Source organism: Anolis carolinensis, chromosome 3 (assembly GCF_035594765.1).
Source record: "Anolis carolinensis isolate JA03-04 chromosome 3, rAnoCar3.1.pri, whole genome shotgun sequence".
Classification (NCBI taxonomy): domain Eukaryota; kingdom Metazoa; phylum Chordata; class Lepidosauria; order Squamata; family Dactyloidae; genus Anolis; species Anolis carolinensis.
The window spans coordinates 238,859,219-238,887,179 of record NC_085843.1 but is presented as its reverse complement, the minus strand read 5'-3'; the positions used below and the strand labels follow the sequence as shown (position 1 = coordinate 238,887,179).

General features: G+C 39.7%; 1 protein-coding gene across 1 annotated transcript; it reads left to right on the top strand.

Moving 5' to 3' along the window:
• Position 1: 1 nt before the first annotated feature.
• Positions 2-27,136, top strand: ehhadh (enoyl-CoA hydratase and 3-hydroxyacyl CoA dehydrogenase). The gene is made up of 7 exons (XM_062976465.1): positions 2-160; positions 6,594-6,697; positions 7,266-7,441; positions 9,393-9,504; positions 9,962-10,066; positions 17,345-17,686; positions 24,097-27,136. The coding sequence occupies exons 1-7, from the start codon at positions 96-98 to the stop codon at positions 25,359-25,361; spliced, it is 2,169 nt and encodes a 722-aa protein (XP_062832535.1). The 5' UTR covers positions 2-95; the 3' UTR covers positions 25,362-27,136.
• The last annotated feature ends 825 nt before the right edge of the window (positions 27,137-27,961 follow it).

Here is a 27,961-nt window from a genome sequence, read left to right as displayed (position 1 = left end):
CCGCTTCCAAGAGGCCCCGCCTCCTTCCTCGTCCTCTCATTGCCGTCCATCAAGCCTGGCGTTCTGCTGGTGTGGACGGGGCTGGTCGCGCGACGATGGCTCAGGTCCTGCGAGGCGTGCGCGTGATCAGGGTCTGCAACCCGCCCCTCAACACTCTCAGGTGAGGGTCGCCAGGGGAAGACCTATGAGAAGGAATCCTGGGAATTGTAGCTTGGTGAAGCCCCAGCACTCTTTGGCTTTTATAAAAGGCTAAAAACCTTGCAAAACTTCAACTGGGTTGCTGTGAGTTTCCCGGGTTAAATGGCCATATTCCAGAAGCATTCTCTCCTGAAGTTTCGCCCACATCTATGGCAGGCATCCTTAGAGGTTGTGAGGTCTGTTGGAAACTAGTGGGGTTTATATATCTCTGGAAGGTCTGCTTGAGACAAGTGTGAATGTTGCAGTTGGCCAGCTTGATTGTCATTGAATAGCCTTGCAGCTTCAAAGCCTGGCTGCTTAAGGTTTTGGGTCAAAGCCCAGCTGTTTCTTAACAAATAAACCTTGCAAATACAGTAGTCTCGCACATCCAACACAAGCGGGCCAGCAGAACGTTGGATAAGTGAAAATGTTGGATAATAAGGAGAGATTAAGGAAAAGCCTATTCAATGTCAAATTACGTTATGATTTTACAAATTAAGCACCAAATCATCACGTTTCACAACAAATCGATAGAAAAAGCAGTTCAATACATGGTAAAGTTATGTAGTAATTGCTGTATTTACGAATTTAGCACCAAAACATCGCAATGTGTTGAAAACATTGACTACAAATAAAGATAGAATTGCATAAAATGAACTTATAGTGACAACATTGTCGGAAGTTAAATCCATAAAAAGTTCAGTCCTTTTTGCCTAGAGAAACAGCTGTGGATCTGGGCGGGAGGCAAGACTGCAGAATGTTGGATAAGCAAAGACTGGATAAGTGAGACTCTACTGTAGTGGAAGTGAATTGGGACAGAGGTTGTTCCCAAACTTTGGTCCTTCAGCTGCTTATGATTTCAGTTCTTAGAAGCCCCAACCATGTTTGCTAAAGAGGATTCTGGGAGCTAAAGACCAAACTTTGGGGAACATTTTTTAAGAGAAAGGAACTGGCAAAGCCACCTCTGAATATTCCTTGTCTAAGAAAACCTTGGGAAATCCATAGATCACAGATCACTTAAAGATACACTTATATGCACACCCAACACAGCCAGATCTCTTGTGCCCTCTGCTGCAGTATAATAAACATGCGTTGGAAGAGGGAAATTATTTGCCCCCAAAAGGTGAGACACTCAGAGTATATTTCTGAGCTGAACATTTTTAGTAAGACTCCTTTTGCTTTACAGCAAAGGGAAAGATCTCCTTTCTTTGAATGTTTTGGACTTCTACATGCCTCAACCAGCAGAGGCTTTGTTGGGGATTATGGGAGTTGTTATTCAAAAGATTGGGGAGATGTGTTTCCTCGCTCTCTGCAGAGACAATGAAGCCCTATCATTGGATGCACCTATACTACAGAATTAATGCAGTTTGATACCACTTTACGTGCCGTGGCTCAATTTTGTGACATCATGGGATTTGTAATATAGCCATGACCCAACTTGAAGTCACATAGAAGCAAAGCAGATTATAGCTTGGGTCACTTATTGAAATATTCCTCACCACTGAGAAAGTAGTAAATCATCATCTGAAAAATCTGGGTGAACCAAAATAATCTTGCTTAATTCTGGTTGTAATAAGTAATGTAATGGCAGGATAAAACTTGGTCATGGGTTGAGAACAAGTTAATATGTAAGCACAAAGGCTTTCTTTTCACAGGACTTTGGATAATAATAGATTGGGCGTAAAATATAGGATTCTAATTTATTATTAAAAGTTGATTTTTTCATTTTATATAACAAAACAAAGCATTTTGAATCTGAAATCTTTCTCTGGTCTTCTGTCTTTGATTTGAGTGATTGCTTAAGAGCTATCTGTTGTATTAGTCTGGTGTCTTGTGTTTAAAACAAACAGGTATATTACACCATTACCTACAAGTCATTACATGCATGGAGTTTTATCCAGAATTTCAGGTATACTTCATTGGTGGTAGAATGGTTGACAGTGAGGTTGGAGAGGGAAATTAAGGGCCTAAGTACTGTTTGTTACATTAAACAAGTGGCAATTCCTAAACGTGGAATTAATGTTGCCTACCAAATGCAATGGAGTCCTTGGTGGCACAGCGGGTTAAACTGCTGAGCTGCTGAACTTCCTGATTGAAAAGTTGGCAGTTCGAATCTGGAGAGCAGGGTGACCTTCTGCTGTTAGCCCCAGCTTCTGCCAACTAGCAGTTCGAAAACAGGCAAATGTGAGTAGATCAATAGGTACCGCTCCAGCGGGAAGGTAACGGTGCTCCATGCAGTCATGCCAGCCACATGACCTTGAAGATGTTTACAGACAATGCCGGCTCTTTGGCTTAGAAACGGAGATGAGCACCAACCCCCAGAGTCAGACACGACTAGACTTAATGTAAGGGGAAAACCTTTAACTTTTACCAAATGCAATCTTCTATATATATAAAAGGATAGAAAAATTTCGGCCTAGGACAAAACAACAAAACTACATATCCCAGAAACACTAAACTTGGCAACACAAGCCCTCATCCATGCCTCTACGTTCATACAACAAAAAGAAAATAAAAATAAAATCCTAATTAGAGGGAGAGCAATAATTGGTTTGTATCCAATTGTTGCCAGTTACAAGGTTAAACTCTGCCCACTTGGTCTCCTAGCAACCTACTCAGCCCAGGGGACAGCGACAGTTAGGCCTCAGGCCTCTTCCACACTGCCTATAAAATACAGATTATCTGATTTTAACTGGATTATATGGCAGTGTAGACTCAAGGCCCTTCCACACAGCTATATTGCCCATTTATAATCTTATATTATCTGCTTTGAACTGGATTATCTTGAGTCCACACTGCCAGATAATTCACTTCAGTGTGCATTTTATACAGCTGTGTAGAAGGGGCCTCATATAATCCAGTTCTAAGCAGATAATATAAGATTATAAATATACAGTAGAGTCTCACTTATCCAACATAAACAGGCCGGCAGAACGTTGGATAAGTGAATATGTTGGATAATAAGAAGGGATTCAGGAAAAGCCGATTAAACATCAAATTAGGTAATGATTATACAAATTAATCACCAAACATCATGTTATACATCAAATTTGACAGAAAAAGTAGTTCAATACGCAGTAATGCTATGTTGTAATTACTGTACAGTATTTACAAATTTAGCACCAAAATATCACAATGAATTTAAAACATTGACTACAAAAACATTGACTACTAAAAGGCAGACTGCGTTGGATAATCCAGAACACTGGATAAGCGAATGTTGGATAAGTGAGATTCTACTGTAATATGAAATAATTACTGTGGTAATCCAGTCCAACGCAATTCTGCCATTGGACGATACAGTCCAAGCACTCCCAACAGATGGCCGGCCAGCCTCTCAATAATAATATTAATAATAATGAGAAGAAGAAGAAGACGAAGAAGAAGAAGAATATCATACAATCCTAAGGTTAGGAGACACCCCTAAGGATCATCCAGTTCAACTTCCTTTTACCATGCAGGACGACACAAACCAAGCACTCCTGACAGATGGCCATCCAAGATCTGCACAGTAATAATACAAATCGAATCATAGAATCAGACAGTTAGGAGAGACCCCTAAAGGCCATCCAGTCCAACCCAACTCTGCCATTGGACGATACAATCCAAGCACTCCCAACAGGTGGCCAGCCAGCCTCTCAATAATAATAAGAATAAGAATAATATCATAGAATCCAAAGGTTAGGAGATACCCCTAAGGATTATCCAGTTCAACTTCCTTATATCATGCTGGAGGACAAAATCCAACCACTCCTGACAGATGGCCATCCAATATCTGCACAATAATAATACACATCGAATCATAGCATCAGACAGTTAGGAGACACCCCTAAAAGCCATCCAGTCCAACCCAATTCTGCCATTGGACGATACAATCCAAGCACTCCCAACAGATGGCCACCCAGCCTCTCAATACTAATACTAATAATAATAATAACAACATCATCATAAAATCCTAAGGTTTGAAGTGACCCCTAAGGATTAGCCAGATCAACTTCCTTCTACCATGCAGGAGGACACAATCCAAGCACTCCTGACAGTTGGCCATCCAGCCTCTACATAATAATGATGAAGAAGATAATAATAATAATAATAATAATAATAATAATAATAATAATAATAATAATAAAAAGAAGCATAGAATCCAAGAGTTTGGAGAGATCCCTAAGGGCCATCCAGCCCAACCCTTTCTACTATGCAGCAGGACACAATCCAAGCATTCACAACACATGGACAACGTATAAATACTATACAATACTACACAGGGACATAGACCCCCCTCTACCCTCACCACTTTCACAGTACACAAACAACCAAATGCATACTAAACATAAAGACAACCATACAACAGACATTCAATACCACCACTACCTCAACAAGTTCTCATCAACACCACCAGACAAGCCACAGCAACGCGTGGCCGGGCACAGCTAGTATACATTATATAAAGGGAATTCAGATTCATATTTGAGTTCATTCAAGTTCTTCTGTATTTTAGCTATACATTATCAGAGATAGTTCAGAGCTGATGGAATGTTTTTGCATATTGAATTAATTTGTATGGACTGCTAGAATACAACATAAAATTTTGGTAGTTCTTGTTACTCTACATTTTGAAGTGTTTGAGATTTGCATGTAATTGGTGATACTACATAGCACAAATGTCTTTTATGCAAGAAATGCATGGATGTAATCTGTCTTTTAAATAGTAGTGATAAGCAGACTGTGTTTTTGTTTGTGACTTTATTGTCAGTATCGATTTGTCCTGCAACTAGAGAAACTAAGGCCTGTCTTCTACTGCACTACTTTTTGCTTTGAAATGTTTGCTGCTGTATTTGTTCCCTCTAGTGGTTGCTTACGTATATTTCAAATACCATGCTAAATTAAGGATAATAAAAGGTAAAGGTTTCCCCTGACGTTAAGTCCAGTCATGTCTGACTCTGGGGGTTGGTGCTCATCTCCATTTCTAAGCCAAAGAGCCGGCATTGTCCGTAGACACCTCCAAGCATGACTGCATGGAGCGGCCGGCATGACTGCATGGAGCGCCGTTACCTTCCCACCAGAGTGGTACCTATTGATCTACTCACATTGGCATGTTTTCGAACTGCTAGGTCGGTAGGAGCTGGAGCTAACAGCGGCCGCTTGCGCCGCTCCCGGGGTTTGAACCTGGGACCTTTCGGTCTCCAGCTCAGTGCTTTAACGCACTCCGCTACCGGGGCTCCTTAAGGATAATATACATCACAAACAAATTTACCCAACATTGGGCACCTCCAGATGCGACAGACATGTTGGGAAGTTGCAGTACGTATTTGTTGCTGTAGTTCTTGATATTCTGTTTAAAATATCCAGATGATATTTCTGTTTTCCTGGATTATTTTCTGGCAATTCCCAATACCAGCTGCAACACTTTGTTCCCACCCTTGTATAGATTACTTTTGGAGGAGCAGTGGTGGCGCAATAGGTTAAACCCTTGTGCCGGCTGAACTGCTGACTTGAAGGTTGGGTTGCTGACCTGAAGGTTGCCCGTTCGAATCTGCGAGATGGGGTGAGCTCTCATCTGTCAGCTCTAGCTTGTGGGGACATGAAAGAAGCCTTCCAGTTATCACATCCAGGCGTCCCCTCGGCAATGTCTCTGTAGACGACCAATTCTCTCATACCAGAAGTAACTTGCAGTATGTTCTCAAGTCACTTCTGACAGGATTAAAAATAGATTACTTTTAAATTCTGATCTATATCTGAATGCAAAAGAATTGAGTTATAGTGCATCAGTTTGTCAGTAGTCAGTTAAATGTCATTTTTGCTTTAGTGCCACACACAAACATGAAATCAGAGAGGAGGAGACTTATTTTACAACCATAGGACTATCTTACCAAACAGCTGCTAAAGAATGGTATGAGGTGACAACAACTAATAACAGATAAGGAATTATACTGCAGGAAGTCATCCTGGGTTGATACTAGTGATCTTGCTTATGCTTGGAATGAAACAAAAGCTGGATGGGAAGCACTTTGCAGTCTTTTAAATCTGTTCATACCAAATTTACTGAAAAAAATAACCACAATGGCTTTTTTTTTAAAAAGGCCAAGGTTTGCTGCATAATGCCAAACTTGCACAAAGTTATAGGGATATCAATCTAAATATCAAATTATCTGTTCACACAACTTTACAATGGGCTTTCATCTAGTCACATTAGATAAACTGTTTGTGACTTAGTGTTTAAGCTCTAAGCACTTCAATAACAAAGCAGGTAGGCAAACATTTTATTTTTTAAATACTGAATTTAGGAGAGAATGTTTCTATATGTAGTTCTCATAACCTATTTGAGATATTATACTGAGATTAGGTTAGTGTATTTACTTTATGGTGGACTGCTTTCAGACTCTTCACACACACTTTAATTGTTTGATTTATTTTAGCCCTGTTGTAACACAGGCTTTAGAACGTGATGTGAACCAGGCAAATTCCGATCCCACAGTGAAAGCTGTTGTGATATGCGGGGCAAATGGCAAATTCAGTGCAGGTAAGAAATTGAATTTCGTACCATTTTTTGCTTGCTTTGCAGTGGATTTTTTGGTCTGAATGGCCGTGTTCCAGAAGCATTCTCTCCTGACATTTTGCCCACATCTGTGGCAGGCATCCTCAGAGGTTGTGAGGTACATAACATTTTTCGCTTATGTGGAAGATTTTACTTATGAAATTTTGCAGCTGTACTTTGGTTTTTGTTTATTAGAGACACGACGAGGAAAAATGTATGGTCTATTTTAGGAAACTATTTCTGTTTGCAAAATGGAGGGTAAAATTTAACTAGTATCCCTCTGACAACAGAAAGCATCCCCTTCCTCTAGCAGCATCCCACCAACCTTTGTATGATTTGGATGAAATGTAAGGGAGCTGCATAGCGAAGTGTGAATTGTTAAAAGGAGTCTGCTTTCCCATCAACTGAATGAATGTCTTCTCTTGGCAAAGGGATCCTAGTAGCATACCACTTGGCTGATGTTAGTTGTCTTATGTCAGACTTTGGAAGGATGTAATTGAGTCACTCTTTGGAGCAATGGAGTAGATTCTCATGTTTTTCTCAATTCTCTTAGGTGCCGATATCAGAAATTTTGCCAACATTGGCCAGAGCAAATTCTCCAGTCTCGAGTCAGTTGTTTCTTTAATAGAGAAAAGCGACAAGCCAATGGTAGCTGCTATTGAGGACTTGGCTTTCGGAGGAGGCCTGGAGATAGCACTGGGCTGTCATTACAGGATTGCTAATATGAAGGTAAAAAAACCCAACAACAACAAATTTTAGGTTGATCATTTGCAACTTGATTTCTTTTAGATGTATTGGATCTTTGTCTGTGGTTTGGAAAACAGTTGAGAGAACCTTTGCTTAGCAATTCAAATAATTTTTCTAACTCTGAATATGAATTTCATTGTGTTCAGCTGCCACAGTGCAGCAGTATTCACAGGAAATAGTGGCAGTTGTAATCTAACATGTCTGATAGCGTGATCATCTAGAAGTCTTTTTAAAAATCAGACCAGCAAGAAAGCTCTCCAACCACCAACAACACTTCAGGTAGCTTATACTCCATTTGTTTGTTTGTTGTTTCCTTTTTTTTCCAGATGAGCTTCTCTTATTGCACAGATGCCGCATTAAATTACTCACTAAGATCCATGTGGGAAAGCATTTAATTATCAACATGTTTATTCTTGCACAACAAGGACACTCACCCTCATATCAATTATGTAGAAAAGGAAGTACTAGAGTTTCTGGGATCAACATTCACATTAGACATAAAATATGTTTACACAACACTTCTTCAGATCTCGAAAAAAGTGCCAAGAAGTAAAATGTATTTTAAATTGAGGAAAGAGCCTTTGACACCTTGTGGAGTAAGCATGACAAATTGAAAGATTACCATAGATGTCTGCACAATTCACAGAACATTATTGTATAGCTGAAAAGAGGAAAGTAAAATTTATTTCGCACATAGTCTAGTCAACGTTGTAGCTGATCTTCGCTGAACTGTTTACCCTGGCATGCCAGAGATGAAGAGTATGAGATTAATCATTTTCCTGTAAAAACCAAATGAGTCTCAATTTTTACACAGTGGATAAAAGCAGTTTTTAGAACTATTTGTTTAGAAAACAGTCTTGCTGCATTCAGCAAGATTTGCTCATAAGCAAAAGTGCACTGAATTGCAGTATCAGTAGCTTCTGGAGTTGATTGTGCCTCTTATATAGTGTTGCCCTGACACTCTTTCACTGTGTGCGAAAAACTTGATTCATGTGTTCATCCTGGTATTGATGTACATTTTGAAGCAAAGCAGTATGAAAAGATAGCTGAAATTGTACTTAGTACTTGGTGCGCAATCAGTCATACAAGCTGTTTTATTTTTGTAGCAGTCCTAACTGAAGATTTGGAAGAAAATGAGTACTTCATTTTATTTTGTTGTTACAGCTACTTTTGAGCATAAACATTTCCTTTGTCTGAATCATGGAAGCACCTTATAGAAATCCTTTTTGGCTTTGTCTCAGTGATGACTTCCAATGGGCACGCCTTCCATGGTTATGGGGCCTCCTATGGTAGTGATTTTGATGGGCTTTTTTGGCCTAGAAACACCTGCTGCATCCATTCACAGCAGGTGTTTCTAGGCCAAAGAAGCCCATCAATATCACTACTATATTGCTGTGAACAATCTATTATCATTATCTCATCCCATCTCAGTCACTCTTGAATCTGTTTTGGTGTAGTGGCCCTAAGCAAGCTCCAGATCACTATACATTTTTCAAAATGACTCCAGGTTTTTCAGGGCTTATACACATGTGTAGCTGAGTCCATACAGAGATTTCTTATTTAAAGAGAGATGGGTGACGGTCACAGATCTAGAAGCCAGTTTTCTGCCTCCAAGGTTATCTGGGCTGCTAGAAAGGCATATGTTACCAAACCCCAGCAATTCCTGAAAGTCAGTTCTGCTTTTTACTAAGTCAAACACCACCAGGGATGGAGGCCTATAATCTTTTTTAAAGTTGTTTTTCCTGAAGGCTTCCAGGAGAGGTAATTGATCTTTTTTTTAGTCCAGAAAAAGGACATTCTTGGGAGAATAGAGGTGTTGAGTCCACACAAAGAGCTACGATAGGCACTCTGTCCATTGCTGTTGTAAATGAATTGGGTGACATGATAAGCTTGCTTCAGCAGAATTATTTAACAAATACCTCATTTGCTTCAGGCTCGGGTAGGTTTACCTGAGGTAACAATAGGTTTACTCCCTGGTGCTGGTGGGACTCAACGGCTTCCTAGACAGATTGGAGTACCAGCTGCAATCGATATCATCACTACAGGTAAATTCATCCAGATGTAAATGCGCACCCACGGATATTGTGTATGTACATCTGAGTACACTATGTTACACAGACATGTTAAGACACTGAAATACTTTCCAACAGTATATTTGAAAAGTGACATAGCAAATGCACACTTTGATTCTTTAACATCCTGGATTCACTTGCTGGAATTTCCAAATAGTGAGATCTCAGATAAAAGTCAGGAAAAAGTCAGATGCTAATATTCTGCCTAACTGACCTCCCTGCATTTGTGCAGGCCTTGAAGAAATTGCTTTTCTGGAACTGCCCTGCCAAAATGGCCAGAAGCTTTTCCTTTCTCTGATATTACAGAATGTTACTCCAATATACAATTAAGGAATAGCTGACATTGCCTCATCTAGAGTGAGGTCAATGTCTTCACCAAAAATGCCGCTTACGCTGCTTGAATTTACCTCGAAGATCTCGTTTATCTCAGGAAGACATGTGCCAGCTACTGAAGCACTGAAACTGGGGATCCTCGATGAGGTTGTGGAAGAAAACCCAATTGAAGCTGCCATAAACTTGGCACAAAGAGTAACAGGTAACAGTCCTTTATTATTTTGGATAGCATTAATATTGCGCTACTAATTTTATTTTTATAGCTATGAACCTTTTTCTAACCTAGTTTTTCCACTTATACAATTTGCAACAAAAATGTTTCTGGAACTTTCTCTATTTTCTTCTTTGACAATAATTAGACATGTATTGTGAAATGGCTTAGATGGACAACAAGTACAAAGAGCCCTTTGGAGCACCTGAGGCCTGCGTGAATCACTGAACACAGTGTTCCTGGTGTAATTCCCTCATGTAAATTTTGTTTATTGAGACTCATTACCAGCAAATGGCTGGACACAGTTTTGCACCCAAGCAAAATTATCTCCAGTTGCAACAAAAACAGTTGGCTGTGAATTTAAAAGCAGAGATACACTTATAATGGAGTGTTTTGATCACACCATTCGTTTAACAGCACTATCTCATAAAGTTTAACCTACAAGTAAATCCCATTAAGAGGCAAGTGCAGTGTGCATAGGAATTCATGTTTTTCCCCTCCAAACTATAATTTGCCCCCTCCCAACAGTCTAAAGGACTGTGAACCACTCTTGGTTTTAAAAGTTTGAGGACCCCTGTCTTAAAGGGTGAGAAATCCAAAAGAGATGTATTACTTGTTCCCTTCCCAAGCATTAATTATATGATATGAAAGGGGGAAGGCTTGTAAGGTTTTCATCAAACAATCTAAGCTGAGAAAGTGACCCCCCTAGGGTATATTTTCTGATAAGCAGGCACTGACAAAATTGTACACCTTATAATAAAGTTTTACTTTGAGGACAACTAATGGAAGTATCCATGGCCTAGGCCCAGATGTCAACACATTGAACAGGATGGGTTTAGGCTACTGTTGCCAACTGAAGTTGCAATTTGATATAGTATACGGTCATATTTTAGTTAACAAAGCCTCTCAAAAAGAAGCCCCTTTCTACAAAACTTTTTTGTGTTCTTCCAGTTCCTCTTTCTTACTCATCTATCTAGTTGGAAGGTTTTTTTTTAGTAGCTTTGGCATTGGATTGATGCAGGCATCAGACATGCAGGCGTTCAGTGCTTAATTGAGGGCCCATCCAGACAGGCCCTATATCCCAGGATCTGATCCCAGGTTTTCTGCTTTAAACTGGATTATATGAGTCCGCACTGCCAGCTAATCTGGGATAAACAGAAAACCTGGGATCAGATCCTGTGATATAAGGCCTGTCTGGAAGGGCCCTAAGTTGCAACAGTATGTAAACAATGCAACGAAGCTTAAGCTGGGGAAACGTAAGATTCGACTCTGGCCTTTTCTGCTACAGCCTTGTGTATAGCAGGCAAGGTAAAGAGTAGCTGCCTCTAGGGCCCCTTCTGTGCTGTCATATAAAGTCCAGATTATCTGCTTTGAACTGGATTTTATGACATTGTAGACTAATATAATCCAGCTCAAAACAGATAATGTGGATTTTGAATGGCAGTGTAGAAGGGGCATCAGATCCCTTACTAGATTCATGAGCAGTAAAAAGGAGAATGCAGATAAATCTCCTCCACCAACTCCTGCAAGCATGTTAAAAAGCATAGATATGTAGGTTTAGCCTTCAAAATGAAAATCATAAAAAAGTAGAGGCTGGCGAAGAGGAAGAAGTCATCTTTGGATGTGTTTTGAAAAAATCTTCAAGTAAAGGGGTTTTATTTATTTGCTTAATAATTGTGTATGTGCAGATCATTGGCTTTGAATGAAAAGTCTATTGAAATATGTTAAATTGCTCTTCTTTCTTTTCTTTTTCTTTGTGTGATGTAGGAACATATCCCTATTCTTTCTATATTTGTTCTGCCTCTGGCACCAAATTTTCTTTTAAATAAATAATATTCAGGAGCACATCTATTTTGTTAACTGGGGTATATCTGTACATATTTACTAGAAAGTAAGTCCTGTTCAAATCACTGGAGCTTGGATTTGAATAAACATGTCTGGGTTGTGCAATGATTTCTTTCTGGACTGTAAGGGAACAGATCCTCAATGGCAAGCTATTTTTTCCAGCTAGGTTACATGCCTTCTGAGCAAAGAAAACATTGTTAATATCTACAACATTTTTCTGTCAGGAAAACAAAATCAGGGTCAACCATGCTGGCTGTTGCAGAACGCAATATCCAGAAGCAACATTACCTTTTTTTTTTGCAACTCCAAAGCATAAAATACATTATGCAGGCATTTGATGCTTCACTGGTTTCTTCACCAGTAAAGGATGTTAAAAACCATACAGGATAATAATGATGACATTGCAAGAGTTGCAGGACTACGTTCTGTCTGTAATGTTGACATTTAAACTGGTAGGATATTCTTGTATTTTTCTATCAGCTATTTCATTATTGCAACATGCAATCTGTCCACCCGGTGGCACCAAACCCTGAAAAATAATGTTCTGGCTTACTGATTGCTCTTTGTATTTAGGAAGCAGCTACTGTGCCATGCCTACACAAAGCATGGGTAGGAGCTGTTTTTATAGCAGTAGTGTTTCCAAAGTCTTTGCAGGAAGGATGGGAAGAAAAAAATCGTCAGCAAATGGTCATTCTGTCTATTAGCCAGGAATGCTTCAACACTTTCCAGTTTGTACCTTTGAGGCAACTTTCTGAAACGGCAGTTTTTGCTGGCATTAGGTTGCCAGAGCTGGCAACAACTAGCTTCAAGAGGAGATGGGGAGAGACATCTTGTTGAACCCAAAACAGGTCTCCCATAAGAACAAACTCTTTCCTGAAATTGAAATAGTGGAAAAACAGTAGGACTGTGTTTTCATGGGGCTTTAGGAGGTTTGTCTGCCAGAGTTCATATTGAGCATAGTCACCTTAAATGTGGGTACATAAATAATTTAAAGATGCATGGTAAAGCCTACTGAATTTTGTTATTTGTATATTTAACCATGAAGTGTGATGTTAAAGTACCAAATTAGAAGCAAAAGTAGCTCAAGAATGACACAATATCAAACACCATAGCAACAACAATCTGTCTACACCAAGGTATGCAAGTCTATGCAAGCAACTAAGCAGATGATGTTATAGCTGCCCATACCAGTGGTCTTTAATTTCCTGGGCTTCTCAGGACACTCCTATCCTAAAAATTGTCCTGCCTTCACTGGTGATTGTGTATAAACTATGTTGGGTTACCCCTATCTACCTGGCCATAACAATTGCGGTAATGGGTAATGTTAGATGAACGTTTTGGCATAGGTGTTTGCAAAAGACTGTGAGTTCAGTATCAAGACAATCGATTTCAGATTATCTTGACTTTTTTATCTTGATGTTATACGGAAGAGAAAGGAACAAAAATAAAAAATAAGCAAGATATAATGTTACTATACTTTGTATAAAGCCTCTTGCTTTCATTTTGTACACCTGTGGAAATCTGAACTGGGTGTCATCCTATACCTTCTCTGTTAAACAAAATGAAAGGCATGAAAGATGCTTCAGAAGTTCCTTTTCCCTATAACACTAGGATTTTTCTCCAGTCTGTCACTATTTATAAACAAATACGGTATATAATGAAACATTTCAAGCTTCAGTAAAGGCACCTTTTCCCCATGATAACTCTTTTGGGAGTGAATTTCCCTTCTGAGGGGTAATTGCTCTCACTTTCTGTTGTCTCACCTCCGTTCTTAACTATGAATCATTTGTAAGTCAGAAGTTTGTAACTTGGGGACTGCCTGTATTGAGAAGGTAAAATGGGAGAATTACGGTAGATTAATGTGCTCACTCAAATGTTTATTCTTTATGCTGAATTCGAGAAAAGCTCTGTTGACCCTTGTGCAACTCACTTCCGTTTTCAAATAAATACTATAGGATTAGGCAGTGGGAGATTTGATATCTCATCAAACAAAAATGGTGTGCCAGACTGAAGATCCTATCTCAGAGTCTATGGTTTAGCATACAAATAGCAAAAAAAATAACTTGTTATAAAGGGAAACCTGAGAGATAATGAGTCCAGCATATATCTCTAAATCAGGGAAGACTTCTTGCCCATATACTTTGAAACTAAAAATTGAGCTTTTTGTTGTAGTGTGGGAGAAAAACAAAGGGCACAAGGCTGACAAAGAATATTGCTAAATTTCCAAAAATACACATCTGTTACTTCAAACTGGTAGCCATATCTAAGAGAGGAATGGGCAGATGTCATCCATCCTTAGATATAGATAAGGGTTGTTACAAGTTTCCTGTAATTGCTTTTTAAAAATTAAATAACCCACAACAATCAGTATATATAGTCATGGATTTGGGTCTGAAAATAAAAATAAAATAAAAAGTTGGCTTTATGAAATAAAATAAAAAATAATGTATGAAATGAAATCTGAAATGTAGGGGGATAAAATAATCAGAAAAGGATCAGCATAAGGAGAAAGGGTGTGCAGTGCTTAACAGACAGCATTCTAGATGCAAGACTGGACATAGAACATGCTCACAGGAAGCTTATTAGGAAACCTCTTAGAAGCTGCGAAACATAATATGTGTGCTCAGTTTTTCAAAGTAATTGAGAAAGATGCTGACTTAGCTTCTACGTGGATCATTTTGGATAAAATTAAAAAGTGCAAGATTTTGGTTGTGGGATCAAAATAAAGTATTATTTGAATACATTGAGAGATAGGGGGAAATGCATATGAAACAACTCTAGATGAGAGCTCATGTAATTAAGAGAATGAGCTCTATAGGGAAGAAGAAAAATACAAAAATTGATCCACAAATCATGATGTCAGGGGGAAAATGCTTTAACAAGGACTCCTCCCCCCTCCTAAAATTCAGTTTATCCAATCTTTTTCTTACATTAGGTAAAAGGTAAAGGTTTTCCCCTGACATTAAATCCAGTCAAGTCCGTCTGCGGGTTGGTGCTCATCTCCATTTATAAGCCAGAAAACCAACCGCAGCAGAATAAAGATGAAAATCAACAGGGTGCCAGAACTTGAAACCCACCAGTTGTCTTCTCCTCTAAACCTGAAAGAACTCAGAGAAGCCATCAAGCGATGTAAGACTGGTAAAGCACCTGGCCTAGATGACCTGATGATGGAGCAAATCAAACACTTGGGGGCCAAAGCTGAAAACTGGCTTTTGAAATTCTACAATCAATGCCTGGCACACAAACAGATTCCCAGAGCATAGAGGAAAACTAAGATAATTGCCATCTTAAAACCTGGTAAAGATGCCTCCAATGCCAGGAACTATCGACCAATCTCCCTCTTATGTCATCTATATAAAGTCTATGAGAGGATGCTATTAAATCGACTAGGACCTGTTATCGAACCCAAGCTTATTGCACAACAAGCAGGTTTCAGACCAGGGAAAAACTGTACAGGTCAAATTCTTCATCTGACTGAACATATCGAGGAAGGCTATGAGAAAGGCTGCATTACGGGAACAGTCTTTGTGGACCTTACGGCAGCCTATGACATGGTGCAACATAGAAAAATGCTGCATAAAGTCTACCATATCACCCGGGACTTTGACTTTACAAAAACTGTCCAGACCCTCCTAGAAAACCGCAGCTTCTATGTGGAGTTTCAGGGCCGGAAAAGCAGATGGAGGAGGCAAAAGAATGGTTTACCCCAAGGCAGCGTTCTTGCACCAACCTTATTTAATATCTTCACGAACGATCAGCCACAACCACCACTCACAAAGAGCTTTATATATGCTGATGACCTTGGCCTTACAACACAAGCAAAAGATTTTGAAACAGTTGAAAAGCAACTCACCAATGCCTTGAAAGATCTCTCCAGCTACTACAAAGAGAACCACCTGAAGCCGAACCCTTCCAAGACACAAGTGTGTGCTTTCCACCTACGTAACCGCGAAGCCAACAGGAAACTGAAAGTTACTTGGGAAGGCCAAGAGCTCGAACACTGTTTCCATCCTAAATACCTTGGTGTCACCTTAGATCGAACACTAACATATAGGAAACACTGCATGAACACCAAGCACAAAGTAGCTGCACGCAATAACATCCTGCGGAAACTGACTGGCAGCGCATGGGGTGCAGACCCACAAGTAGTAAGAACATCAGCCCTGACCTTGTCTTTCTCAACTGCAGAGTATGCCTGTCCTGTTTGGCACAAGTCTGCCCATGCAAAGCAGGTGGACATAGCACTGAATGAAACATGCAGAATCATCACGGGATGCCTTAAACCTACACCTGTTGATAAACTCTACAAGTTAGCTGGCATTGCCCCTCCTGACGTGCGACGGGAAGTTGCTGCTAATGATGAGAGAAAAAAGGTCGAACATTGTGAAAGCCACCCACTGCATGGCTATTACCCTCCTCCACCAGACTCAAATCAAGGAAGGGCTTCATGAGAACCACCACTCCTCTTGATGTTCCTCCAGCAGCAGCAAGGGTGTCTCTCTGGGCAGCTAAACCTGGCAATTCTAACTGGATGGCACCCCAAGAGGGTCTTCCTCCAGGGGCAAACCAAGAATGGGCAACTTGGAAGTCCCTGAACAGACTCAGAAGCAGAGTGGGCAGATCTAAAGACAACTTGGCAAGGTGGCACTACCTGGAGGAATCCTCCACCTTGTGTGACTGTGGAGCTGAACAAACAACTCAGCATATGTATGCTTGCCCACAATGCCCTGCCTCATGTACAGAGGAGGAGTTGTTTAAAGCTACAGACAATGCGGTTGCTGTTGCCTGCTTTTGGTCCAAAACTATTTAGTTGCTTGTGATTTCTTTTTTTTAAATTTTTTTATTTCTATTTCCATTATTTGAAATGTACAATGCTTTTGACACGAAATAAATAAATAAGCCGGAGACCCGGTGTTGTCTGTAGACACCTCCAAGGTCATGTGGCTGGCATGACTGCATGGAGTGCCGTTACCTTCCTGCTGGAGCAGTACCTATTGATCTACTCACATTTGCATGTTTTCAAATTGCTAGGTTAGTAGAAACTGGGGCTAACAGTGGGAGCTCACCCCCACTCTCTGGATTTGAACCACTGACCTTTTGGTCCACAAGTTCAGCGCTTTAACATGCTGCACCATCAGGGGCTCCCAAATACATTTATGCAAAATTTTATATCTTTCTTGAGTCCAAGCCTCATTGAAGAAAGGAATACTGTTAAGTACATATACACCCATGGAAAAATCAAACTACGTGGCTGCAATTCTGCAGACAGTTTATTTTGCCCCAAGTCCTGTTGCACTTAATGAGATTTAAGACTGAGCGACAACTCTGTCCTTACAGGAAGGGGACAGAAATGTATGTTTAGTTTGTCAAAATCAGGTGCCGAGAATGACCGCTTGTGTTTTTCTATTTCCTTGCCTTGTATAGGTCAGCCATTGGGACCTCGCAGACTCTGCCTGAAAGAAGTACCCAAACTACCCAACATGGAAGCCTTCCTTGATGAGGCTCGCCTGAAAGTCAAGAAAAGGGCAAATGGACAGCTCTCGCCACAAATGTGTTTTGAAGCTGTACGAGCTTCTGTGTACCTGCCCTTTGCAGAAGGAATTCAGAAAGAGAAACAGCTCTTTATGTACCTCTTGAGTTCGGGACAGTCTAAGGCATTGCAGTATGCCTTTTTTGCACAGCGAGCCATGGAGAAGTGGGTGTTGCCCAACGGAGCTTCATGGGGAACTGCAGACCCTCAGCCAGTGAAAAAAGCAGCTGTGATAGGTGAGTCTGTCGGGAGTCTTCCACTTGCTATCAGAGAAATCTTATTATTTTTCAGTGAGCATATAAAGAGCATCCATGTACTGTTGAAACTGACTGGCAGCAACTCTCTAGGGTTTCAGACAGGATTCTTTCCTAACTCCACCTGGAGGTACTGGGGATTGAATGTGAGGCCTTGTAAATGCAAGGCAGATGCTCCAGTGCAGCCCTTCCCTACCTGTTGTCCTCAAGATACGTTGAGCTACCACCCAATCAACTCAAAAATTGGAAAGGTATCAAGTTGGCAGTGGGTTTTAAACTCCATAGCTACTATAAGTGTCTCCTTCACTGTTATTTCACTATTAAGTAAAACCTAATTTGGGTCGAGGAGAGCCAAAGCTGGATTAGTTTAGATCTACCTCCCCAGTTTCATTATCTGAGATGTTTTACACACAGTAGAATCTCGAAGATAGTACACGTTATAAGAAAGACCATGGGTGTGAGGAACATGGACATCCTTAGAATGGTACTATCCATTCAATGTTGGCTTCCTTTCTCAATGTTGCCCAGTTGTTTATAATTCTAGAGTTCACCATTCCTCTACTTACAATTGTCACCTCTTAATCCAGACAATGGTATGTGAATCCTTTCTCAAATTTTCTCTAAAGAGAGAGAAAAGGCAACATTTGACCTATTAGACCTCTTTCCACCTCATTGATGACCTCCACCTTTTCCCACTGAGTTCAGAGAACTTATTTCTCACACACATGCACACCCCATGGTTGCCTAGCTCTGGAGCAGATCTTATAGGTTGAACAAGCCAAAATGTTTATTCCACTGCATGGAATCTTTTGGAGTTTGCAGTTTAGCATTTTTATGGTAGTAATAATAATAGAGACAGAAGAAAGCTTTTTGTTGTGAGACCAGCACTTTGTCTATGCACCGGCTGCCTGACAGAGTTAATTGGCAAAGTGGCCTGCTGCTGCTCTGCCTCCTCCTGTAGCTTCGGAAAGAAATAGAGGAACAGCAACATCCCTCAAGGAAGCCCTGCCCTGCCTCAGAGATATTCAACATTTTCCCACTTTCATGTGGTTCATGTTGTGCCCCTAAACCAGTGGTTCTCAACCTGTGGGTCCCCAGGTGTTTTGGCCTACAACTCCCAGAAATCCCAGCCAGTTTGCCAGCTGCTAGGATTTCTGGGATTTGAAGGCCAAAACATCTGGAGATCCACAGGTTGAGAATCGCTGCCCTAAACCCTGCGAATGTGGAGGACTGATTGTATAGATATATATGGGAGGTAGATTTGTTCTCCTTTGCCACTGTCCATCCTAAGTGTGTTCCTTCTAGGGGAGTTGTCAAAGTCTGGGGCTCAAAATCTGCTTGATCCTCAATTTCATGCAGACTCTTTACTGAAGCAAACCCAATATTCATGTCCAAATGTTGTGTTGGCCACTGCCTTATAAGAAACTTTCATCTCATTGTGAGGATCCACTCTTCCCATTTTGCAGTCATCCATTATCTCCCTATCCAGCCTGCAGAAGATAATGCCCTCATTAATTTTTCATTAAGGCAGTAGAAATGAAACTCTTTGATGTTCTGCACAGATTTCTTAACAGCCCCCTGCTCTTCTGCATATTGATTGATATATACTCAGTGGGAGGCTATGCTCTTAAGTGGCCTAGCCCTTAGCAGTGGCCCTTTGATTTTTAAGAGAGTGCTTGCTGTCTCATCTCTACACTGCTCTTCCCACAACATCTCTGCCCATAACTTGGTGGACACACACACACACACACATGGCTTTGCTGCAGCATGTACAGCTTGAGCTCTTTGCAAGATCACCTCAGCATGATGCAGCCTTGAGCAGTATGTCTTCATTGTATGTCCCTTTTCCTCTTCCACTTTGTAATCTTAATTATTGTTCTCTGCATGATTCATCCCCCTTGAATATCTTGGGGTACACATATCTTGGGGTAGTGAGTTAAATCTGCCAACAAGCTTGAACCTTTAATTCAAAAATCCATTCGGTGGAGAACTGACATTCATGTAAAGCAGCATAAAGCCTATGGCTCTGCACACGTGGGAGTTTGTTATTATTATTATTCAGTATGCAGACATAAATGCATGTCTGCATAATCTACATTACCATAAAGGCTTGGGTGGAAAGGGTCTCCATTTTGAGTTTCATGGGAAATCACGAGTGACAGGTTTGCTGCTAGACGAGCGACAAATATGACAAAACACTCTCTGTTATGTAAATGCAGATACAGGTCAAATCAGACGTATTCATTCTGAATTACCATTACAATGGAACTGAGTGAGACTAGTTTACTCAGTGGAGGGTCCTGCTACAAGTCAATTCTAATCCTAGAGAGCACTTAGTAGAAACACATCTATCAACATATGTTCCTCATGACAGAACTCTATTTGTGTATTTGTTGTAAGCAAGAGGAAACACAGAAATAATCAACACTCTAATTGAACATTTGCTATCTCAATATATTTGAGCATGTTTAAGCCTACTGTATTTTCTATAATACTTTTTATAATTACACACGGGTCACTGTGTATGGCTACAGACTTGCTCAATTGCTTCAAGCGGACTGAATCAGCAATGCTTTTAAGACCTTGCTAGAATGAATTTTGCATGATTGATCATTGCTTGAACATTTCTAGTGCTCAGCTACCTAAAAATGTGATCCATCTTTTGTTGTTATATAAAGAACTGTTTGAGGGAGGGGGGAATGTTACTTGTAATATCTAATTAACCCAACAAGACTTTTTATGATATGTGTGTGTGTATACTGTATATATGTGTGTATATATATGTGTGTGTGTGTGTGTATGTGTGTGTCTATCCATCCATCTGTCTAAAGTGTTTAAACTCTAATAGGATTGAATTCTGCTTCTCCCTGGTTTTGTCGCAATGGAAAGTACTTTAACTTAAATATTTGTACATATTAGAATCAGTGCTATGCTCTATGATGCTAACATCTAGCTTTTACATAATTGGTATTGTTTCCTCAGCTCTTATAAGGCAATCTAGAGCAGGGATGAGTAGCAGTAGATTGGAATTTATTGGTAGATCTTGGGCTTATATTCATTCTTCAGAGATCACTAACCTAAATATTTATTTAACAACACCAAGGCTTATTTCTAAAGTAGTCAGATACATTCCTTTATCTATTGTAACTTAAATATAGATTGATATTTTCACATGAGGTCATTTAGTGAATTATTTAGAAGTGCAAGAGGTTGGACTTCGAAAAGATATTTCTTTGGTCTATAGTTCCCGGAATTTTCCAGCCAACATGCCCATTGCTATTAAGTCTGGAAAACGTTGAAAACCATACAGCAACTTTTTCAAATTCTACTACCACCCCCTCCCCAAACACACAAAAATAATTGTTTTTCACCTGACTTCAGTTGATGAACCTTTGCATTTTCCTAAAACTTGTGGTTTTAGGAATTTCAGTTATTGTTCATAAATCTGATCTATATAATTTTTTTATCCCAGAGATTTACATATCCTTGTTCATATAAGCAGTTCATATCCTTGTTTAGCAAACAATTCATTTATGCTCTATATTTTTGTGGAATTACTGTACTCCTAATGTGTTTGTCATATCATTCTGGACCTTTTACTAAACCTCAGGCAGTGATAACTCAGTTCTGGCCCTGGGCATTGTTTATCACAGGAGTTCTTGCTCATGTTAATGTTTGTCCCTGCAGTACAAAGGTAATTGGTCTTCATCATATAGCTAGATGGTCAGAGCACAAAGTGAGTACCTTTATGATCCCCCCCCCCCCCCCAAAGAACTGTTTTGGATCAAGAATATAATCAGCATGTAGCAGGGTATATTGGAGAGCTGCCTCACAGAGGAAACACAATGTGGTGTCAGCTAAGGCCATAAAAAGCTTGAGCAGGAAGCTTGTTGGCAGCCTTGCATAATTGCAGTTAATTAGATCCAATCTTTCCAGACATAATGAAAGCCAATAAATATTGATGGCATATTCCACACAGATGGTAATATAACTCCAAAATCTTAAGATAGGAGAGTTAAAACATACAAAAAGGCCACCTGATTGTCGATACCAGTTTCCTTTCCATTCTGTTTATAATAATATTAAACTGCTCAGGTGTTATGGATGGGTGCAAGAATGCGTAAGCATTAGGACACACATTATTTCTTCTTTTTTCTAAATACAAAGGGCAGAAACAAGAAGCTGTTAACTTGCAGACATGGTAAATTAAGATTTATGCCAACCATAGGTTGGCATGGAAGCCGAGATCCCAAACCATTGCATGCAAAGTTAATTGCCTCATCCACTGCAGTCCACATTTTGAGACTGACGAAGTTGTTTGGAAGTGTTATATGGTAGCCAATTTTCAAAATACCTTAAAGTGTCACCTGAAAGATAGAGCAAGTGTGATTGTTTGCTGCTCCAAAGGGTAGGGACAACCAACTATACAGCAAGACAGGGGATTCCAACCTAATATCAAGATGAACGTTCTAATGGTGATATCTGTTCAACAGTGGAATGGACTTCCTTGAAAAATAGTGGACTCTCCTTTGTTAGAGGTTTCTAAACAGAGGCTGGGCATTTCAATCAATTGGACGGATTCCTGACTGGAAAGGTTTTTGCTTGAGATGTCCTCCAGTCTTACCCTCTAAATGTCTATGCATGAACATCTTGGTTTAAGCAGAAAGATAAATATAATATATTCTGCTTTTGCTGTTGTGATTTACTTGGATGTTTTAGGCTACAATTGCAGTGGTTTTGCAGTGATGAAGACTGTGAGTAAGCATCGCTGTGAGGACTGTAGGTCAAGAAGTCAGATCTGAATCATGAACTCACTACAGTTATTTCCACATCAAAAGCTTCTAGTGGCGCTAATAAAAAAAGTGTTTTGCAGCATTTCTGTTTTTTCTCCTTAATGGATGGGAGTGGAGAGATTTTAAAAATGGGAGAAGTGGTGAAAAATGGGGAGATCACAAACACAGACAATCCAGATCTTCTATTCATTTCTGCAAATGAATTTTGGCAATATCACAGCCTCCTCTGAAAGTACCCTTTGTGCCATTTCTTAGCATCTTTTGCACAGGCAGGAATACTAATACTGGCTGTTTTTACAGGACTGTTGTAAGCATTACAATAAAACAGGCATGAGCAAACTTCAGCCCTCCAGGTGTTTTGGACTTCAACTCCCACAATTACTAACAGCCGGTAGACTGTTAGGAATTGTGGGAGCTGAAATCCAAAACACCTGGAGGGCCGAAGTTTGCCCATGCCTGCAATAAAACAATGTAGATGAAGTATTAAACATTCTGAAGAACTGTTTATTTATTTTTAATTTGTATTCCACTTTTCTCCCACTATGGGACCCAAAGTGTCTGTATAACTATATAGAATTATATATAAAGTTTGCTGATAGATCAATGCCTGTGTGACATCCAGGAAATTGCTATTTTTTTAATAGAAATCTTTAATAAATACAGGCAATCCCCGAGTTGCAAACATCTGATTTACAAATGACTCATCCTTAAGAACAGCTATTGATTGTATGTTTGGCTAAGGTTGTTTGATTTGGTGATTTTAACTGTCTATTTTAACTCTTACTTTTAATTGATTGTTCTGTTTGTTTATTCTGTTATTTAGGCATGGCACTGAATGTTTGCTATTTTACTTTATTTTATTTGTTGAAAGCTGCCTTGAGTCCCCTAGGGGAGAGAGGGCGGGTTAAAAATAAAATTTTATAACTATATTATTATTAACAAAGGTGAGACAACAAGAAGTTAGTTATTTATTTACTATACTTCTACCCCACTTTTCTCATCCCAAAGGGGACTCAGAGTGGCTTACAGTTTGGCCACTTCAGGAAGTTAGAGGAATCTAACCCTTGGAAGGGAAATTCACTCCTGAAAGAGTCGTCATGGGGAAAAGGTGTCTCCACAGAAGCTTTGTCACCAATCCTTGTCTCCACAACAAACCAAATGTTTCAAATTCCAATTATTACAGGGACAAAAAGTGAGGTGAAATCTTCCAAACAGGGGCACATACAGCAAAACAAACACCAGAGGGATGTTAACTGTTTCCTATGATATCCATAGCTTGTGTGTGTGTGGAATTAGACTTTAAAATGTACCTATTCTGATTTGCAAACAAATACAACTTAAGAACAAACCTGTTTGTAACTTGGGGACAGCCAACCCACTTGCATGAACACTAATGTCACTTTGCATTATAAATTTTGCATTTACCGCTTTACATTTAAGAAAGGGGTAAATAAAATTAATTCAGCTGAGACTTTGCAGGTGTTTTCCAGTCCTTGTGGTGTTTTTTTTTTTTGTTAGTTCACATACTATATTGGATGTGAAAGTCTGCTTGATAAGCCACTCTATCCCAGTAATTCCTTCTCTCTCTTTTATCTCCAGGATTGGGAACGATGGGCCGAGGCATCGTGGCTTCTCTGCTGAAGGCTAAAATTCCTGTGGTGGCTCTAGAGCAGGACAAAAAGCAGCTGGAGGTGGGAAAGGCAGCCGTTATGGCTCTGTTAGAACGTGAAGCTTTAAAAATGCACCAGAATGGCCAAAAACCAAAGAAGCCTATAGTCCCTCATTTTACTCTGGATTTTGGTGCCCTGAAGGATGTAGATTTAGTTATTGAGGCTGTGTTTGAGGAGATAGCTCTCAAGAAGGAAATATTCCATAAATTGTCAGTAATCTGCAAACCTGAAGCCCTTCTTGGGACTAATACTTCCTACCTAGATATTGATGAGATTGCTTCTGTCACGGATCGCCCTCATAAAGTCATTGGCATCCATTTCTTCTCACCGGCTCACATTATGAAACTAGTGGAGATCATCTATGGTCAGCAGACATCCCCTTCTGCCATTGCTACTGCCATGAGCCTAGCCAAATCTATGGGTAAAATTGGAGTTGTAGTAGGGAATTGTTTTGGTTTTGTTGGCAACCGAATGTTAACCCATTACTATGACCAAGCGTATTTTCTCATAGAAGATGGCAGCACTCCAGAAGAAGTAGACAAAGTTCTGCAGGAATTTGGTTTCAAAATGGGCCCCTTACGGGTGGGAGATCTGGCTGGACTTGATGTGGGCTGGAGAATTAGGAAAGGGAAAGGCCAGACTGGAGACGCTCTGCCTCCTGGGACACCACCTCGCCATCGGGATGGCATGCGATATAGTCCAATCCCTGATATGCTGTGCGAAATGGGAAGATATGGTGAAAAAACAGGAAAGGGCTGGTACCTATATGATAAACCTGGAGGAAAGATAGCTCAACCAGATCCTTGGCTGCATGGTTTTCTTTCTGATTTTAGACGTACTCATAACATCACAGCACGCACTATCAGCCAAGATGAGATTTTAGAGCGTTGCCTATATTCCCTTGCCAATGAAGGTTTCCGAATATTATCTGATGGAATAGCATCTTGTCCAGAAGCCATTGATACCATCTATATCAATGGCTATGCCTGGCCCAGACATACGGGCGGTCCAATGTTTTATGCTTCTCAGGTTGGGTTGCCCAAGGTTTTAGCAAAACTGCAGGAGTATGCTGAGGCTAATCCTGACATACCCAGCCTGCAACCCAGCCCTTTTCTGCAAAAGCTTGTAGCTTTGGGCAGCCCTCCTCTGAAAGAGTGGGCATCCCATGTCAGATCTCAAAACAGCAAGTTATGATTTCTCTGTTAAGCAGTCTGTGTTGAAACATTCTGACTGTTCCAGCCCAAACTGAAATGTAGCATGGAATGAAACAGTGTGACTGTCTCTTCTGATTTCAGTACAAATGTACACACAGACATGCACACTGTCTCTGTGAATGATAGATCGCTGCTCACAATGGTGCCTTTTATCATACTACTCCTTGAAATGCTGCCTGGGGGTCTCGCTTAAAACACACACACCCATCAAGTGATGCTACCCAGCTTGTGGATAATATCTTCATGAACCTTAACTGAGCTGCCTAAAATAATAATGAAGATGAAATGCAAAGCTTGAAAAAAAAAACCAAGATACATTCTTTAGGCTTGTGGTGTACTACAATGCAGAGATCCACAAAAGTAGAGCCAGGTACAAAGAATGAATGCGTAGAATTATAGTACAGTATTCAGAGTCCGGTTTTGAGTACCAGAGCTGCGCAGAACTCTGTTCCAAACACAAATCTTCTGATTTCTCCAAGTTTTCTTCATTAAAACAATATTTGGAGAAGGCTGTTGTAAATCTTTCCTAATCAACTAATACTGACTATAAAGAGATCTACAGAACAGTTCAGATCCACTTTTTATTCACCTGACCTGCTTTTGATTTTCTACACCCACTCTTCTTCCATCTCTGTATACAATATCCCAGCAGTCAGATATTTGCAAGAAACCTTATGTCATAAGATTGCTTTTCTTTTGTATATTAATAACTATCCAGTGTTTATGGTCTCCTGCATCACTTAATAAATGCATCAGTTGAAAACACCAGAAACTCTCAGATTTTGTTCCTATTTTTTCCAATTTTATTTTGAAAGTCTAGACATGTAATGTTTATCCTATAATATTTTCTGTCAGCTCTTAGTACCATCAGAAATGTTTAAGCCAGCTCTCTAGGTCAGATTATTTTAACCCAATATAGAATCACAAAGATAGCTTTTCATTCAGTCTGGATGTGCCTTAAAATATAATTCTTCAGAAGTGTCAAGGACATTCAACAGAAGATGCCTCAATTTTGTTTCAACTTCTTATAACCATTACAAGTACTCCTTTTCTTCCACAATTAAAGCTCCTGATAACATTGGAGAAAACAAGTAGTCCAGTGCAAAACAATTCAAATACAATGAAGCGTAAAAGATCTACTGAGAAGAAGAAAAAAAGCTGAGGGGCTGCTATAGGGAATTCAGCTTCTGCCATGTACACGTTAATAGAAACTGATGAATCATAGCAACAAATATTTCCATGCTTTTTATCTGGTTGCATAAAGAAGTGCCTCAATTCTGATTGTTCTCTGCTTTTTTAAAATTAGTGTCTTTCCAGCAGCTTACAGTCTCCTGGTTTATCAACCTGTTCATTTTTTTTACACATGTACAAAGGGATCTTGTAGCACCTTAAAGACTAATGGACTAATGTTTGATTACACCCTCCATCATCTTCATTTGTTTTATTTGCCTTTGGTTTGCTGGGAATCATGGTACCTGAAAGATGCTATGTTCTATTTGCCAAAATAATTGAGGAACATATTACTTGTTCAAATACCTTTTGAAAAGCTCAGGGACTCCAAAAAGTTGGGAAATGTATCTGACTTTGCAAAGGAATATTAATGCCCTTCTGTAATTTTAAATGGTATCAGAAGTGCACATGATTGCTTTTGATGTTCTTCTTAAAATTGATATTTCTATAATTGAGAAGATGAAATTTATGATTAATGAAATGTAACATCTATTTTTCCTGAATAAAATATTTTTATTAATCACATGTCTTGCTATTTTGTCCTTTGTCCCATATTTCCACATTTTCATGTTGGGAATGGAAACATGCTGGTTTTAGTCCATTATCACACCTCTCTGTATTAGCACAATGACAATTAACTGTAGTAATCTATGGTTCTTCGACCTGCCTTCTACACAGTCTCTATAAACTCTCCTTTCTCCCTTAAGTCTTATCCTGCAAGACTTTGTGGGTTTTTAAATTTTATTTTTACTACAATTCTGCAATTGCTGCAATACAATTCTTTAAAAAGGAGAAATATCTCCCAAAAGGAAAACACTGCTTGAGAATAGTGAAGAGGAAAAGAGAACCATGTCTACTAGCATATCAGGAATACAAATGATCTATTGCCCAGAAGTTTGTAATGAGAAGGCAGAAATACTGAGAGCCAATGACAAATTTTGCCCATCAGTGAAAAGATGCACTACATTGATGGATGTGATGCAGAAGGAAGACGGGCACATCATGCGATAAGTACCAGCTAAAAACACTATTAATCTGCTGAAATTCTGCTTTGGCAGCTCATGTGATAAAGTCCCAAAAATGGTTGCTGATGTGCAAGAACCATGCAGTCAAAATTATCAAGTTAATCCAGCTAGGTCCAATGTTGAATATAGTCATGGAGAGGTAGCTTCACGTCCCGTTCAGCCAAGAGCCTACTGATATATGAAAGGACCATGTACATGCCTGAGCAATTTTGAGAGACGGTGTGATAAAAATGCCATAAATTAATTCATATGCAGGACCAAGATGCTTGGTACCAAAATGATCTGATGCTAGGCAGCCTAAAATTGCCTAGGGTCTGTTGCATTA